Source organism: Canis lupus, chromosome 1, assembly GCF_003254725.2.
Source record: "Canis lupus dingo isolate Sandy chromosome 1, ASM325472v2, whole genome shotgun sequence".
In the NCBI taxonomy this organism is placed as follows: domain Eukaryota; kingdom Metazoa; phylum Chordata; class Mammalia; order Carnivora; family Canidae; genus Canis; species Canis lupus.
The window spans coordinates 102421114-102436710 of NC_064243.1; the positions used below are offsets into that span (position 1 = coordinate 102421114).

General features: G+C 58.7%; 2 protein-coding genes across 10 annotated transcripts; both read right to left on the reverse strand.

The window, feature by feature from the left end:
* Positions 1 to 47: 47 nt before the first annotated feature.
* Positions 48 to 2934, reverse strand: NAT14 (N-acetyltransferase 14 (putative)). Of its 4 annotated transcripts, none has more exons than XM_025423870.3 (3): positions 2612 to 2934; positions 1998 to 2114; positions 48 to 1140 (listed from the first exon to the last, which is right to left on the reverse strand). In XM_025423870.3, exons 2-3 carry the CDS (start codon positions 2067 to 2069, stop codon positions 592 to 594), a joined length of 621 nt encoding a protein of 206 aa, XP_025279655.1. In that variant the 5' UTR covers positions 2070 to 2114; positions 2612 to 2934; the 3' UTR covers positions 48 to 591. The 4 variants fall into 4 exon arrangements, with proteins under 4 accessions (XP_025279655.1, XP_025279654.1, XP_025279653.1 ...); XM_025423869.2 differs by lacking the exon at positions 2612 to 2934 and adding an exon at positions 2371 to 2507; XM_025423868.3 differs by lacking the exon at positions 2612 to 2934 and adding an exon at positions 2362 to 2453.
* Positions 2935 to 3121: 187 nt separating this feature from the next.
* ZNF628 (zinc finger protein 628) lies at positions 3122 to 9628 on the reverse strand. 6 transcript variants are annotated; one of them, XM_035712609.2, is made up of 2 exons: positions 9604 to 9628; positions 3122 to 6349 (listed from the first exon to the last, which is right to left on the reverse strand). In XM_035712609.2, exon 2 carries the CDS (start codon positions 6342 to 6344, stop codon positions 3237 to 3239), a length of 3108 nt encoding a protein of 1035 aa, XP_035568502.1. In that variant the 5' UTR covers positions 6345 to 6349; positions 9604 to 9628; the 3' UTR covers positions 3122 to 3236. The 6 variants fall into 6 exon arrangements, with proteins under 6 accessions (XP_035568502.1, XP_025279649.1, XP_025279651.1 ...); XM_025423864.3 differs by lacking the exon at positions 9604 to 9628 and adding an exon at positions 9444 to 9597; XM_025423866.3 differs by lacking the exon at positions 9604 to 9628 and adding an exon at positions 8688 to 9383.
* Between the last annotated feature and the right edge of the window lie 5969 nt (positions 9629 to 15597).

Below are 15597 nucleotides of genomic sequence, written 5' to 3' on the forward strand. Positions count from 1 at the left end.
CAGAGACAGACTGGAAAAGGCATCAGAGAGAGAGAGAGAGACGGACGTGCAGCAGTTTCAGGCTTTATTAACAATCGGGTGTAAAAAACCAGATGGGTTTGGCTGGCGCCCCTCTCAGCTCACCTTCTGGGGAGGGGCCTGGCATGGGCAGCCCTGTGCCCTCCATCCTTGCCAGGGCCTTGCTCTGGTCAGACTCCCTTCCCCTGTAAGGGCTCTGCTCATCCCCTCTGTGCAGACATCAAGCCCCTCCCCGTTCCCAGGAGGGCCTCGTCCCCATTTGGGGTGCCCCTGACCGCAGGTCCTAACCCATGGGGGTGGGCACACTTGCGGGCCTCCTGTCCTCCTCCCGACTGATCTCGCCCAGGCCTGTAGCATAAATTGTGCAACCTTGGCAGACGGACAGAGGAGACTTCTCAGTGCAGACAAAATCCGGGTCAGGGGGCTGGACAGGTTGACCTCTGCGAAAAGTTCAAGCCTACAGAGAGCCGTCAGCCTGCAGTGGAGTGTCCTGCCTTATGCAGGCCTGGGGACTCAACCCGCACACAGTAGCTGCTCATTAAGTGCTCTCCCTTCCTCCAGGGTCCAGAGTCCTCACAGGTCCTTGCTGAATTCCCGCACAAGTGTGTAGCCCATGCAGCCCCAGCTCCCTTCAGCCTGGTAGCCACAGCCCTCCAGCATCCCTGCCACGCCCCACGCTGCCACCGCCACAGGGACCACAAGCCTGGCCCGGGGCTCTCCCATGCCTCCTGCCCAGGCTCGCGCCCGGGATTCGGCAAAGGCCAGCAGCCGCCGGCCTACACCTCGGCGGCGGTGCCAGCGAGACACAGAGAGGCGGGTGACCCGGGCCCCATCCCCAGCACTGGACCCTGGGGCCAGGGCCAGGACGCCACACACATCACCCGAGCTGCGCACTGCCACCCAGGGGCCCCCCAGGCCGCCCGGTGGAGGCAGTGAGCCCCATCGGGCCCGCAGGCCAAGCTTCATGGCTGCCACAGCCAGGAACACAGGCAGGAGGAGGGCCAGGGCGAAGGAGGCCAGGACGAAGCGCAGACCACTGCTGGCTGCAGCCAGGAGGAGCAGGGCTGGTGGCCGTGTTAGGGCATGGAGGGCCACACGGTTCTCTGTGTCCTTCACACCAGCCTGTGGGCAGAAGTTGCTGTCAGAGCCAGGGTCCTGGGCCATACATCGGGCTGTTGGGCATCCGGGAGGAGTGGGGTGGGCTGTGCCCGGGAAAGGGGCGGAGGAGTGGGAGCTCCCAAATGAGAAGGCATTGTGATGGGGCCAAGGAACAGCAGGGAATAGGATTGCATCTGCCCTACCACCCTGGGCCTTGAGCAAGTGAGTGAGTTAGGAGCTGTGGGGGACACTGAGGCCACAGGGCAGAGGACTGCCCCAGTTCAGAGCAGGAGCAAGCTCCGGGCAGCAAGGGGTGGGCTCAGGAGGGGCCAGGCTGAGGCCCAAGGGATCTTTCTGCTTTGAAGAGTGTTGAGGAGGAGGCTGGGCTTTGGCTGGAGTCTGCAAACTATGGAGGGAGCTGGGACCATGCTCTTCCACCGCCCTCCATCTATTAAAACTTAAAAATAGGGATCCCTGGGTGGTGCAGCGTTTGGCGCCTGCCTTTGGCCCAGGGCCCGATCCTGGAGACCCGGGATCGAATCCCACGTCAGGCTCCCGGTGCATGGAGCCTGCTTCTCCCTCTGCCTGTGTCTCTGCGCCTCTCTCTCTCTCTCTCTCTCTCTCTCTCTGTGTGACTATCATAAATAAATAAAAATGTAAAAAAAAAATTTTTTAAACTTAAAAATAAAATCTCTAAACCCAAAGTAGGGCTTGAACTCATGACCCTGAGGTCAAGACCCAACCAGTCAGGCACCCCTAAAACCTCTGCGGCACCGGAAAGGAAAGGGACCGAGCCAGAAGGAAAAGAACGGGTCCCAGGAGTCCGGGCTGGCTCTGGCAAGTGGCTGAAGCCACGCACAAGGCACCCCGCGCGCTCTCACCTTCAGCATCTCCAGCACCAAGGGTTTCTCATCTTCCCTCATCTCCCGCACTGACAGGTGGTTGGGGGCCATGGCCGCCGCCAGGCTCCCGCGCCCCCAAAGGGCGCAGGCGTGCACCTGGTGAAAACAAGCAGGCCGGCGTCAGGGAGGCGCCCCAGACAGGGAGGACCAGCAGCAACGGGACCCTGACCGGGACCCTGGAGGCTGGGGCTCCCCAGGCGAGGTCCAGCACCCTGCCACCCGGGGCTCCCTCCCAGGCTCCCGGACGGCCCTGGGGAGTCAGCGGGACACCCCCAGCAGCCAGCGCCTGGACCACGCTCCCTGCCCCGCAGGCGTCCCCGACCCGCGCCGCAGGAGCAGGCACCGCGAGAACCTCGGCAGGCCGCTTCGGGCCTTCCACCAGGTGCGGGGGCTGCAGGGTAGTGAAGGGGGTCGCTTGCGGAAGTGACGTCACACCGCGCATGGAGGGGCGGGGTGTGCAGCCTGCCTTAGCAACAGTTGCCAAGCGTCCCGGCTGGGGCAGGTGGCGGGGCCCGGGCGCGCGCCGCGGAGAGGCCCGGAGCTGGGAGCAGCGACCCCCTAGGGCTGGGGTCGGAGCGCAGACCCGTACTCACCCGGCCCGCACAGGAGGAGCGCACGTTCGCTACCTGACCTTCGCCGGTTGCTAAGCAAGCGGAGAGGCGGGGGTGCGCGGCGACGGGAGCGGGCCGGCTCTCATTGGCTCCGGGGCCTTCGCGGGAGGGGCCGCACTCTGGACTCGCTCCTCGTAACCTCCCGGCCCCAGGAACCTCCGCTGCTGCGAACTACCTGTGCTCTCCGGGACCTCCGGGAGGATTCCCACGCGCCCATTTTTCAGATGCGGGGAGGGATGGGGTGACTTACAGCGAACACGTGACAAAACCACAATTCTAGATCCCAACTCCTCCCCACGATAGGGACCGCTGCATCCCTTTGTAAAATGACAAAAAGAACCGCAGTTAGAAGCGGCTGGCCAAAAATCTCCAAGTGAGTCACCTGCGAGCCAGGAAGCAAGAGATACAAGACCCTCAAGGTCCCAAGCGGTGGCTATGGCCATGACATTCCCCCCACCCCAACCAGCCCCCAAGAACATAAAATACGGGAGAGAAGTTTCCAGTCTTTATTAGCAAGCCCAGCCTGCAGCTCCCCTCCCTCTAGCCCAGCCCAGCCCAGCGAGTTGGGGTCTCTGTGTAGGGCACACTTAAGTCCCAGTGGTTCTCCTCAAAATGTATGCACCAGCTGGACTGCGGGCAGAGTCTGGACAATCTGGATGGAGGGTAGGCCCTGTGGGGTCATACCTCCAGGTGCAGCGCCAGTGGGTACCACTTGTACCATCTGGGAGGTGGGAGCTGTGGAGATGCCCACTGGGGCAGAGGCTTGGCCAGGTTGGGGGGGGGCCAGCAGCTGCAGTGTGGCAGCACCTCCCCCACCGCTGCTATTGTCCAGCAGTTCAGTGGCAGGTGCACTGCGGATGATGAGCAGCTTCTGTCCTGGAGGGCCAGGGGCTGGAGGCTCGGCCAGCCCAGGAGGGAGGGTCTCTACCTCCTGCACACACAGCTGGGTCTGTTCCCCATCTGCCCCACTCAGCACCAGGACACTCTGCAACCCCTCGTCTGTCTGCAGTGTCTCAAACAGCACATCCTGGACAACACCAGCACTGGCCTCACCATCACCTGGCTCCCCAGAGCCTGGACCTGCCAGCAACTCCTCAGCTGTTCCACTCTGAACCACCAGCAGATTGGGGGCCTCAGGAGTCACAGCTCCCCCGCTGGGATTGGAGAGCTGGCCTGCCACAGGCTGGAGCTGGACTGTGGTCACTTCCTGAGCCGGCTGGAGCTGGACTGTGGTCACCTCCTGGGTGGGCTGGAGCTGGACCGTGGTCACCTCGGGGGCTGGCCGGAGGGGCTGGAGCTGGACCCCGCTCACTTCCTGTGCCCCTGCCTCCCCACCCCCTACATTCTGCAGAACAATGAGGCTCTGCCCTCCCCCACTGGCCCCTGCGTTGCCCCCTCCCTGGACCCCCAACCCCCCAGGACCCGGCAGCCATACTACTCCAGGCCCCTGACCAGATTTCCCTGCTGCACGTGTGCCCTGCCTTCCGCGGCGGCCCCCAGCACCAGTACCGGAGGAGGGCAGCAGGATGAGCTTGGGGGGAGGAGGTGGGGGCGCAGGTGTAGGGGGTTGGACGCTGCTAGGGATGAGCTGGAGGCCCTGGGCCGTCTGCACCAGGAGAAAAGTCTGGGAGTTGGGGGCTGCCTGGCCCGGGGGTGGGGCCGCAGCCGGGCCCCCTGCCACCTCGAGGGAGAGTGTGGCCTGGAGATGGGGGAGCACATGGACATCTTGGGTGGTGGATGGGGCTGGGGCCGCCACCAGCGGGGCAGGGGGCTGGGAGCTGGTGGCGGGGGCTGCGGGGCCGGCAGCTGCGGGGGCCGGGGCATGCGTCCTCAGGTGCCGCTGCAGGTAGGCTGCCATGACGAAGCTGCGGCCGCAGATGGGGCAGGCAAAGGGGCGCTCCGCCGAGTGGGTGCGCTGGTGCAGCAGCAGGTTGGACGAGTGCGTGAAGGTCTTGGGGCAGAGTGGGCAGCGGAAGGGCCGCTCGCCCGTGTGTACACGCTGGTGCTGCCGCAGGTTGGAGGTCTGCGCGAAGCTCTTGCCGCACACGCCACAGGCGTGGGGCCGCTCACCAGTGTGCACGTGGCGATGGCGCCGCAGGCACGACGTGTTCCGGAAGGCCTTGCCACACTCCCCGCAGGCGTATGGCCGCTCGCCCGAGTGCAGCCGCAGGTGGTACTGGTAGTGTGAGGACCACTTGAAGGTGAGCCCACACTGGCTGCACGTGAAGGCCCGCAGGCCCGTGTGCACACGCTGGTGGATGGCCAGCAGGGACGAGCGCTTGAAGGCCTTGCCGCACTCGCCACACTGGTAGGGCCGCTCGCCCGTGTGGTCCCGCAGGTGGTAGCGCAGCCCCGAGGAGCCCTTGAAGGCCTTGCCGCACTCTGCACACTTGTAGGGCCGCTCGGTACAGGCTGGCGTGGGCGCGGGCGGGGCGGGGGCTGCTGGGGCCAGCGGCTCCTGGGGACAGGTGACCTCGGCGGCCTCGGCCTGAGGGGGCGGGCGTCCAGCCGCCGCCTCTTCCACATGGCACTGCTGGTGCGCCAGGAGGCTGGCCAGCTGCGGGAAGGCGCCGTCACAGCTGCCACAGCGGAACGCCTGCCCGCCGGCCACCCCGTGGCTGTGCTGGTGGCGGGAGAGGCCGGCCACTGTCCGGAAGGACTTCCCGCATGGGAGGCAGGCAAAGCCCGGGGGGTTGGCCGAGGGCGGGGGCAGTGGTGGGGGGGCTGGTGGGGACTGGGGAGGCGGTGGGGCGGGGTCTGCCTTGGGGGTGGTCGTGGCCTGTGCGTCCTGGGGAGGGGTGGCTGCCTCTGGCCCGGGGCAGGGCTGGTGCTCCAGGAGCAGCTCCTCACTACCAAAGCCCAGCTCACAGCCCTCACAGCGGTACACCAGCTCCACCGTGGTTTCCGCCGCCGCCAGAAAAAGCTCAGGCACCACGGGTGGGGGCGCAGGCGGCGGTGGGGGCACAGGTGCATGCAGGTAGGCGTCAGACATCAAGACCTTGGCGCTGGGCTCATCCTGCGGTGGGGCAGGGGCACTGGCGGCTGCGCTGTGGGTGCGCTGGTGCAGCAGCAGGTTGGATGAGTGCGTGAAGGTCTTGGGGCAGATGGGGCAGCGGAAGGGCCGCTCGCCCGTGTGCACGCGCTGGTGCTGCCGCAGGTTGGTGCTCTGGGTGAAGCTCTTGCCGCACACACTGCAGGTGTAGGGCCGCTCGCCCGTGTGCACGTGGCGGTGGCGCCGCAGGCTGGACGAGTTCTTGAAGGCCTTGGGGCAGTCGGGGCATGGGTAGGGCCGCTCACCCGTGTGCTGCCGCAGGTGGTACTGGTAGTGTGAGGACCACTTGAAGGCCAGGCCACACTGGCCGCATGTGAAGGCCCGCAGGCCCGTGTGCACGCTACGGTGGATCTGCAGTAGCGACGAGCGCTTGAATGCCTTGGGGCAGTCAGGGCACTGGTAGGGCCGCTCGCCTGTGTGGCCCCGCTGGTGGTAGAGCAGGGCCGAGGAGCCCTTGAAGGCCTTGGGGCAGTCAGGGCACTTGTAGGGTCGCTCGCCTGTGTGTGTGCGCTGGTGGTGGAGGAGCCGGGAAGACCACCGGAAAGACTTGCCACACTCCCCACACTCGTACTGGGCGGTCGGTGCAGGGGCTGCGGGGCCAGGCTTCTCCCCAGGCCCCTCGGCGGTAGAGGCGGGGGCCATGTCTGCGTGGGAGCCAACCATCACACCTGGCGGGGGAGGCTGGGTCAGGGCAAGGCAGGAGCTCACCCCACCTCCACCCAAACAACCCGTCTTCTCAACCTGGACCTACACGTTGGCCCCGGAAGAAGCAGAGGATATCTCCCCAGCCCACCCATGGGACAGAGAGCCTCCATTAGCATCAGGGCCCCCCAGTGGTCAAGTCTGCCCCAGCCAAGGCTGTGGGTGCTGGAACTGAAGCTGCTGGCAAGCTAGGATGAGCGCTCACCACCCATAGGATGCTGGCCATCCCCTCTAGGAGGCTGGACAACTCTGAGAAGCCCATGCGTGATCTTCAGGAGGCCAAGCACTTCCCTTAGGACCAAGCTCTCTTTTTCTCTCTACAGACAGGTACTGTCCTGGAAAAGGCCTGGTGTGTCTCTAGCACCCTGCCTTCTGACTTTTGACCCCTCTTCCTGGAAAGACCTCTGCCTCCATCCTGCCTCAACACAGTTCCTGCTGCCACCATAACTAAAGCCCTGTGCGCATCCCACTCTCCACCCCCCATCCTGGCTGCCTACTTCCTCTTGTGCATTAATCAAAAATCCCTCAACTCGACTAGACCCATAAAGGCTCTGTACCCTCCACCCCATCCACATCCTTACTTCCTGCCTGACTTCAGTCTCCCTTTTTAAAATATCTTTTTTTTTTTGAAGATTTTATTTCTTAAGTAATCTCCAGGTGCAGTGTGGGGTTCGAACTCACAACTTGGAGATCAAGAGTTGCACGCTCTACCCCTGGTTTGTCTACCCCTGGTTTTGCACTAACACCCATGCCTCCCATGGTTCCCTGCATTGCCCAGACTGCATTTCTCTAGTTCATTCAGCACATACACATACCCACCCAACAGGTGGTACTGAGCATGTTTCTGTGATCTTGCCATCAATTTTGTCACTGAGAACGTAAAAGCAATCAGAAGACAATGTTCCCATGTTTCAACTAAAATAGCAGTAATTCTCAATGGGAGCAGTTGCACTCCCATCCCCGGGGACATCTGGCAATGCCTGGAGACTGTCATCCAGTGGAGGGGCCGATGCTCCTGGCATCTAGTGGGGGGAGACCAGGGATGCTGCTTGATACCCTACAGTGCACAGGGACAGCCCTCCACAGCACAGAATGATCCAGTCCAAAACACCAGTGTGCTGAGGTTGAGGATCCCTACACGGCCTCCCTCCCCACTGCCTGCTTCTGACTCTGATTCCCACCTACTTTTCCTCATCTACTAGACTGTTCCCATCAGCTTACCCACAAGCTCTAGCTACCATCTTTAACCAACAAAACCCTTCACCCCACCACCCCTCCAGCTATGGCCTTATTTCTTTCCACCCCCTTTGCAACAAAGCAACTCAAAAGTGCTGTCAATACATGCTTTCTTCCATCTCAAACCCTGACACTCAGATCCTCCTCCCCAACTCCACTCCTGGACTGGCTGGTGCTAAACTGCACAGTCTCTGCTCAATCCCCAAGGGGTCCCTCCCTCCTGAAGCCACTCTCCTCCCTTCTGGGCACTGGTTCCTTCTTCCTGACTTGCAAATGTAGGGGAGCTCAGGGCTCGGCCAACCCTTGGTCCTCTTCCTCATCCACACTCTCTTCCAGGATCTGTCTATAAACAGGATGGTTCCAAAATGGATCTCTACTTGACACGCTCTCCTCTAAACTCCAGAGCCCTGCTACCATATGTCATATGGATGGATAACAGCTAGCTCAAGCTTAACATGCCACCAGTCTAACTCAGAGGAGTTTTTTTTTTTCCACTCCTGCTCGCTCCCTGTTTCACTGACATTTTCCTCCATCCCTAAAAACCCGCTCTGTTCTTCCTCAGCATCCCCTCTTCCTCTCACCACCTATGACCAATCCATCAGCCAGTTCCCTTGTTCCAGCAGGAATGTGTCTGGAATCTGGCCACTTCTCTCCAAATCTCCCACTGCCACCTTTGCACAGGGCCATCCTCCTAACACAGATCTCCACGTTTCCACCCCTACTCTTCCTACTCCCAGGATGCGCCCAACACAGCACCTGCGGGGTAGACAAGACCACGCTCTTACAAGAGCCTGCAGAATTTCCACGCCGGTGGCCTCCTCCACCTCCCCGCCCCCGCCCGCCTCCCTGTAGCCTCTCAGACTCTCAGGCCATCCTGTCACCACCTGAAGCCCTCAGCAGGCCCCTGCCAAGCATCTCGCTGATCTGTTACCTGGGGGAGGCATTCCTTGCACCGGCCCTAATCTACAACCCCTTCCAACACTCCCCATCCTCTACAGCATGTATCACCTTCTGACCGGCTTTCAATCAGGGTTTCCCAACCTCAGCACTGTTGAGATGCAAGCTGACCTCTGCCAAGGCGCCCGTCCGGAGCACTGGGAGGTGTTCAGCAGCACCTGTAGCCTCCACCCACTGAATTTAGTGGCATCTTAACCACTGTCGCACTCCAGCGCCTAAAACAACGTGTAGCTCAAAGCGAGCACTGAGAAAACATATCCTGAATGGGAAAAGCCGGGGCACCCCCTTTTGGACAGCTCTAAAGATTCCCTGTAGCCAGATGAGCAGCCTCTTAACGTGTAATCAAGTCCTTCTAGGAGAAACTGCCCGTGCCTTCCGGAAGGCCGAGCAAGCCTTAAACTGTGACATCGGCCCTCTGCATGGGTCGGACCCATCCTGCCCGGGAGAGCACCCGGTCCAAAGGCAGGACCACACCCTTCCATCAGACCCGACTTCCCCTTTAAGGGGCTGCTCCTGCTGCACACCAGCGTCCACCTTTGTTGAGTTCAGCTAGTGTCTGCCTGGAAACCACCAGGCCTCAGGAGCTAGTCCTTCAATGTCGGGGGCCCCGTCCGTGACCTTTCACAAGACAATCCGTCCTTAAGAGGATGAAAATCGGGAAAGCTGCAGGGAACCGCAGAACCAGACCCGCTCCTCTAAAAGCAACCCCTTGCCCTTTAAGAGGGCGGAGCCGGCCCAGAGAACAAAAGTCGGAGGTGAATTAGCGCCCTTCCCTTTAAGGCATCTCTTCCGGTTTCACGTTCGCCGTTTCCCCAGCGTCCCCGCCCTCCGGTCCCTCTCCCCACCCCCACCCCTCCGGTCTCTCACCTGCGGCCCCGATCGGGGGAGTGAGCGGGGAAGACCTAGGGCCTCCCCGCGGGGGCCGACGGGAAGACGGGGCCCCGGCAGCGGCAGGACAGGAGTGGGGGCCTGGGAGGGGGGAGGGGGCGCGCTCCCTCCCAACAGCCCCCGGCACGAGGCACCCAACCTTTATCGGCAGCCTCTCGCGCACACAAACCCCAACGTCGCCGTCGGCGCGTCACGACGCCACGTGCGCCGAGGCCCCGCCCCGCCCCTCCCGTTGGCTTTTAGCGGTTGCTCGCTACCCGCCGCAAGCGGCGCACGGCATCGTGGGAGTTGTAGTTCTTCCTCGACCCTGGCCGCTGGGTCTTTTCTGGGTAGCGGAAGTCAGCGCCAGGCCAGGGGAGGCCGCACCCAAACACGAGGTCGCGTGGTCTCATTTTTACTATCGATTCGTAGACTCCCTCCCCAGCAGGGCGATTTCCGAACGGGCCTAGCCAACCAGGGGGTGTGGTTTCCCTGGCCTGGCCCCCACACCCAGGCCCTGGGTCTCTGAACTCCCCGCTGGGGAAACAGGCTCCTGGTGCTTCCTGGCCTCAGAGGCCCCACGTGCTCGCGGCTCCCCGGCTTCTGTGCGGGAACGTGGGCCCAATTGTGCCTTCTTCGTGGCCTGGAGCTGTCCCGGACTCCCTCCCTCCTTTCCACGTGACCCCAGGACGACTTCAGCCTCTGAGCCTTACTGACCAATGCAGGTCACCCAACACCGTTGTTCAACCATGGCACTAGTCACATTTGGGCCACATGGTTTTTGATTGTGAGGGCCACCCTGTGCATTTTAGGGTGCCAAGCAGCATTCCTTGTCCCTGCCTCCACCTCCACCACACACACATCCCCTGGTGGAGAGCGCCCTGCTCCAAGGCATTCCCCCTAAGCCTGAGGGCTGCTTATCAGACCAGAAGGCCCTTCTGTTCCTACCGCATACCTTCTCAGCTCTGAGCTATTGAGGAATAAAGAGGGGAAGGCCCCAGGGGTAAAGTTAGGAGGCCCTGCCCTGGGGTCTGTCCCCACCTGCTTCTAGAGCTCCCCAGCACACCAGACTGAGACCCATACAGTTGGCCCCCAGATGGAGGAAGGACTCCACACTAAGTCCAGGTGTAGATGTGGAATGTAATGCCCAGCTGGCTACGGGGAGACTCCAGGCCCACCTTCATCTCAAGGGTCCCTGCAATAATGAAAGGACCTCTTGGTACCAACACAACCCTAGCCAACCAACACCCCCCGCCCCCAGTCAGGAGATATAATAAGGGAGGTGAGAGAGGCAGAGCCCCAGCACCTGCCCTTATTGGCCATCCCCTACTCTGGAGCCAGAAAATAAAGGTTTTGAACTCAATGGCCTGAAGCAACTGGTTGTGAAGATTTAACTGGCTTTTTCAAAATAGTAGTAGCTGGACACCTCATGTAGGACCCTGTACAAGGGACATCGTGGGGTCCTTGTACAGACAAGCAAACTGGGAATCCAGATGCCAAAGACACAGATAAGATCACAGGAAATCACCAGAGGTGCCCCAACCAGGCCTTATGGTGTCCAGACCCTCAGTCCCTTTTTTTTTTTTTTTAAGATTTTATTTATGCATGAGAGACATAGACACAGGCAGAGGGAGAAGCAGACTCCATGCAGGGAGCCCGATGTGGGACTTGATCCTGGGTCTGAGGGTGGCGCTGCGCCACCAGGGCTGCCCTAGACCCTCTGTCCTGATCCAGGCCCCTCCCAGGTCTTGTCGAGCTGGGGACATAGCAATAGGGTGTGAAGGCAACAAAAGTCCTGTCCCAGGGAGTTTATAAAATCTACAGTGGGTAAGGGATGACAATAAATAAGTAATAAATAAACAAGTCATAAATAGTGTGTGTCCTATTCTACGTGCTGCTAAGAAAAATAAAGCAGGAGCGGTGGATATGGGTGAGTGAAGGCCTCCAGGAGTTTAAATGTGGAACCTAGCAAACACCATTCAAAGCCCCTGGCATTCTTGTTTCTGGCCAACACCCTGCCCCAGGTGCTTTTCAACCCCCTTAACTAGATCACGCATCTTATCCACCTGCAGGGCCTCTGAGACCGTCTCCCACTTTGCCAGCCGGATAAACCATTCATCCTGGAGGACAGAGCTGGGAGTGGGGATTGCAAGCTTTGAAGGTGACCAAAACCTACCTGACCCTTTCCAGGGACCAGGCTGTTATTCATGCCCCAAAGGCCCTGTGTGCACTAGAGAGGAGAGGATTAGGGACTGGGGTGAAAAGTGGCCCTGGAGCACCTGTCTACACATAGCAGGAGGTATCTGAACCACGGACAGGACTCCCAGGGACAGACAAAAAATAAAATTACTTTTTTCATCTAAGTGCAGGAAAGAGAGCAGAGATGCACTTTAAGCAAGATAGGGGTGGGCAGGAGCCCAGTGGGGGATGGCCTATGCCTCCCACAGGGTAAGAATATTCCCTTCTGACATCTCTTGGGGCTCCTATGGGGTGCTCAGCCAGCCCTGCCCCAGTGGGCCTCTTCCCAGGGAAGGAGTGTTATTCCCACTTCACTGGAGAGTAAATAGAGGCCCTCTGAATTCTCTTGGCCAAGCACAGAACCAGGCAGTGATGTAACATCCTGAACTGGGACATGATTCTTGTAACCTGGAAGTGATTTAACCAGGACTGTCTCCAGTCCCAGAGTCCACCCCCATCCAAGGCCTATCTAGCAGGTAGGTCCCCATGGTCCTGCATGGTCACAGCCCAGCACACAAGAGCCAGAGGAAACTCCCTGGTTGGTCGCACCGGGTCACAGTTCCATCTGTACAGGGAAAACACATCCCTCTGTTAAGTACAAAAGTGTGAACAGGGACAGATACACACCAAATACCCTTCCCAGGAGTGGCTACCATGTTCCATGATGATCCCCAATGACTCACACCTTTGTACACCAAGTACATTTTTTTTAAAGATTTTATTTATTTATTCATGACAGACACACACACAGAGAGAGGCAGAGGCACAGGCAGAGGGAGAAACAGGCTCCATGCAGGGAGTCTGACGTGGGACTCGATCCCGGGTCTCCAGGATCACGCCCCGGGCTGAAGGTGGCACTAAACCACTGAGCCACCCGGGCTGCCCCCAAGTACATTTTCTTCAGGTGGCCTGTGGACACACTAGACGTCACTCCTGTGATAGATTATGTGATATGGTGAAGGTGAAGGGATTTTGGCAAGTCCAATGAAGGCTCCCCATCAGTTAATCAAAAGGAAATGTAATGGTTAATTTTATGTGTCAACCTGACCAAGCCACAGGAAGCCCAGGTATCTCATTAAACTCGATTTTTGGGCACATCTGTGAAGGTGTTTCTGGAAGAAATAAGCATTTGCATCAGTAGACTGAGTAAAGCCAATGGACCTCCCCAGGGTGGGTGGCCATCACCCAATCCATGGAGGGCCTGGCTAGAACAAAAAGGTGGAGGTAGGTGGGATTCCCTCTCTACCTGACTGAACTGGAACCTTGATCTTTGCCTGCTCACGGTGCTCCTGGTTCTCAGGCCTTCAGACCTGGACTAGAATCCATACCATTGGCTCTCTGGTTCTTAGGCTTTGGAACTACACTGCTGGCTTTCCTGAGCCTCCAACATGGAGATGACAGATCATGGGACTTCACAGCCTCCATGATCGCACACGCCAATGTTATAGTATATCTCTTTATATACATAATGTATGATACATAACATCTCTCTCTGTCTCTGTCTCTATATATAGACAGAATTGGCACAGATATAGATCCTATTGGTTCTGTTTCCCTAAGAGCCCAGAAAGGACAAGAGAAAGGTTGTCCTGGGTGGGCCTGGTATAATCAGGCAAGGTCTTTAAAATTGGGTCTAGAGGTCAGAGATGTGAAACATCAATGATTCTCCTGCTGGTCTTACAGCTGCCTGCTTCCATGAGTTCTACAAATGCTAGTCAATGAATTCCTCCATGTGAGCCCAGAAGAGGCCCCCAACCTCAGATGAGACTGTAGGCCCAGCCTACACCTTGATCACAGCCTCATGAAGCCCTGATCAGAGGACCCAGTAAGCCACAGTGCCTGGACTCCTGACCTATGGGAACTCTGAGAAACTTAGAGTACACTGTTTTAAGCCATGGTATTCGTGATTATTTGTTACACAGCATAGATAACTAATACACTTCTTGTGTTAGTTTGCTGGGCTGCCCTAACAAGCTCCCACAGCCTGGGTGGCTTAAACAACAGAAATTTATTTTCTTACATTTCTAAAGACTAGAAGTCCAAGATCAAGGTGTTGGCAGGGTGGGTTTCTTGTGAGGCCTATCTCCTTGGCTTGCAGACATCTGTCTCTCCCTGTGTCTTCACATGGGCTTCCCTGAACCTTACCATGTCCAAATATCCTCTTCTTTTAAGGACACCAGGCATCTTGGATTCAGCACAAATACATAACCTCATTTTAATTTAATTACCTCTTTAAAGACCTGACATCTGAATATAGTCACATTTTGAGGTATGGGGGTTAGGATGAGTGGGGTTAGGATGAGTTTGGGGAGACACAATTTAGTCTACAACAGGGTGGGAAACAGATGTGACAGGGTTGGCCTCTCTGAGCTCTCAGGACCACCAGGTACCAAACATCTGCAAATTTTCATAATACATTGTAAGAGAAAGTCCCTCTGGGACTAGGTAGAAAGATAGCAGATGAGCAGGACAGGAGCAGGGAGGGACAAGGTTTTTCTGGGCTCCCAAGCCTGATCCTGATACCTCAGTTCCCCCCTCGTATATTGGAGGGGATGTAGGACCAGGGTCTCCATATTCTAGCTGCACCAAGGCCAGCAAAGGAAATTTGGGGTAGGGCCCTGAGGTCAAGGTACTACCTCTGCTTTAAACCCTGCATGGCAAAAAAAAACAAACAACAACAACAAAAACCCTGCATGGCTCCTCATTAACTCTTGCCTTTACAACCCAACTCCTGCCGCCTGAAAAGCCCTGAGGGTCTGGCCCTCATCTGCTTCTCTGACTTTACCTCCTCCTAGTTCCCTCTGCCTGGGAAGCTCCTGGCTAATGCCTCTTCCACTCAGGTTGCAGGACAGTAGTCACCTTCTCAGAGATAGCTTCTCCATCTGAAGCAGCACCCCTCCCCCATCCAACCTCCAGCTTACTGTCCAGCACATCCTGGACGGGTCTTTTCTTGTTTGGGGACAGACGGGGCTTGTCTTGCTCACTGCTACATCTTCAGCCTATGGTAGGCACTCAATAAATGTTAATTAAATAACTAAACATCAGAGCACCTGGGTGGCTCAGTGGTTGAGCATCTGCCTTTGGCTCAGGTCATGATCCCAGGATCGAGTCCGCCACAAGCTCCCCGCAGGGAGCCTGCTTCTCCCTTTGCCTGTGTCTCTGCCTCTCTCTGTGTGTCTCTCGTGAATAAATAAATAAAATATTTAAAACACACAAATAAATAACTAAACGTCTCCCACCACCAAACGACATGGGCTAGGACGAGGGAAGGGGAGCCAGCCTGTGAGTGTCTTCTATACCGGGAAGGCCAGGTCCTCACCGAGCATCAGAGGAAGCCAGCCCCCAGCTGTGGGTGAAGCTCCTCTGTGACCGGACAAGAGGTGAGGGCACGGGCCCCAGCACAGCCTCCCCGCACAGCCTGGGATGTCGGCGCCCCCTGGCGGAGCAGCCCCAGCCCGGAGCCGGAAGGGCCGCGGCGGAAGGTGTGGAGGTGTGTTCCCCACTCCACCAGGCGGGGGCCGGAGCTGGCTAGCAGACGCTGCCCCTGGCTGCTGATGGCACGGGTGCAAGCCCGCTCCTGGGGCGGGGCTAGCCAAGGTCACACCGCCCTTGAGCCCGGCCCTGACCTCCCGTTCTCCAGAGACCTGGCTCCGCTCCCCCCATCCCACCCCGCCCCTCGCCCAGGGACCCTGCACCTTCCCCGCTGGGCCTGAAAGCACCAGGACAGGACAGCTTCCAGGCTGTCACACAACCCCACACGCATGCCCAGGATGTGCACACATGTGTGAACATGCACACACAGGACTTGTCCAGGCCGAGAGACAGAGACACACTCAGACTCAGAGACCCTGGAGAGGCTCAGAGACAGAAATGGTCAGAGAAGCTGAGAAGCACAGCGATGGTGAGAGTTGTGGTC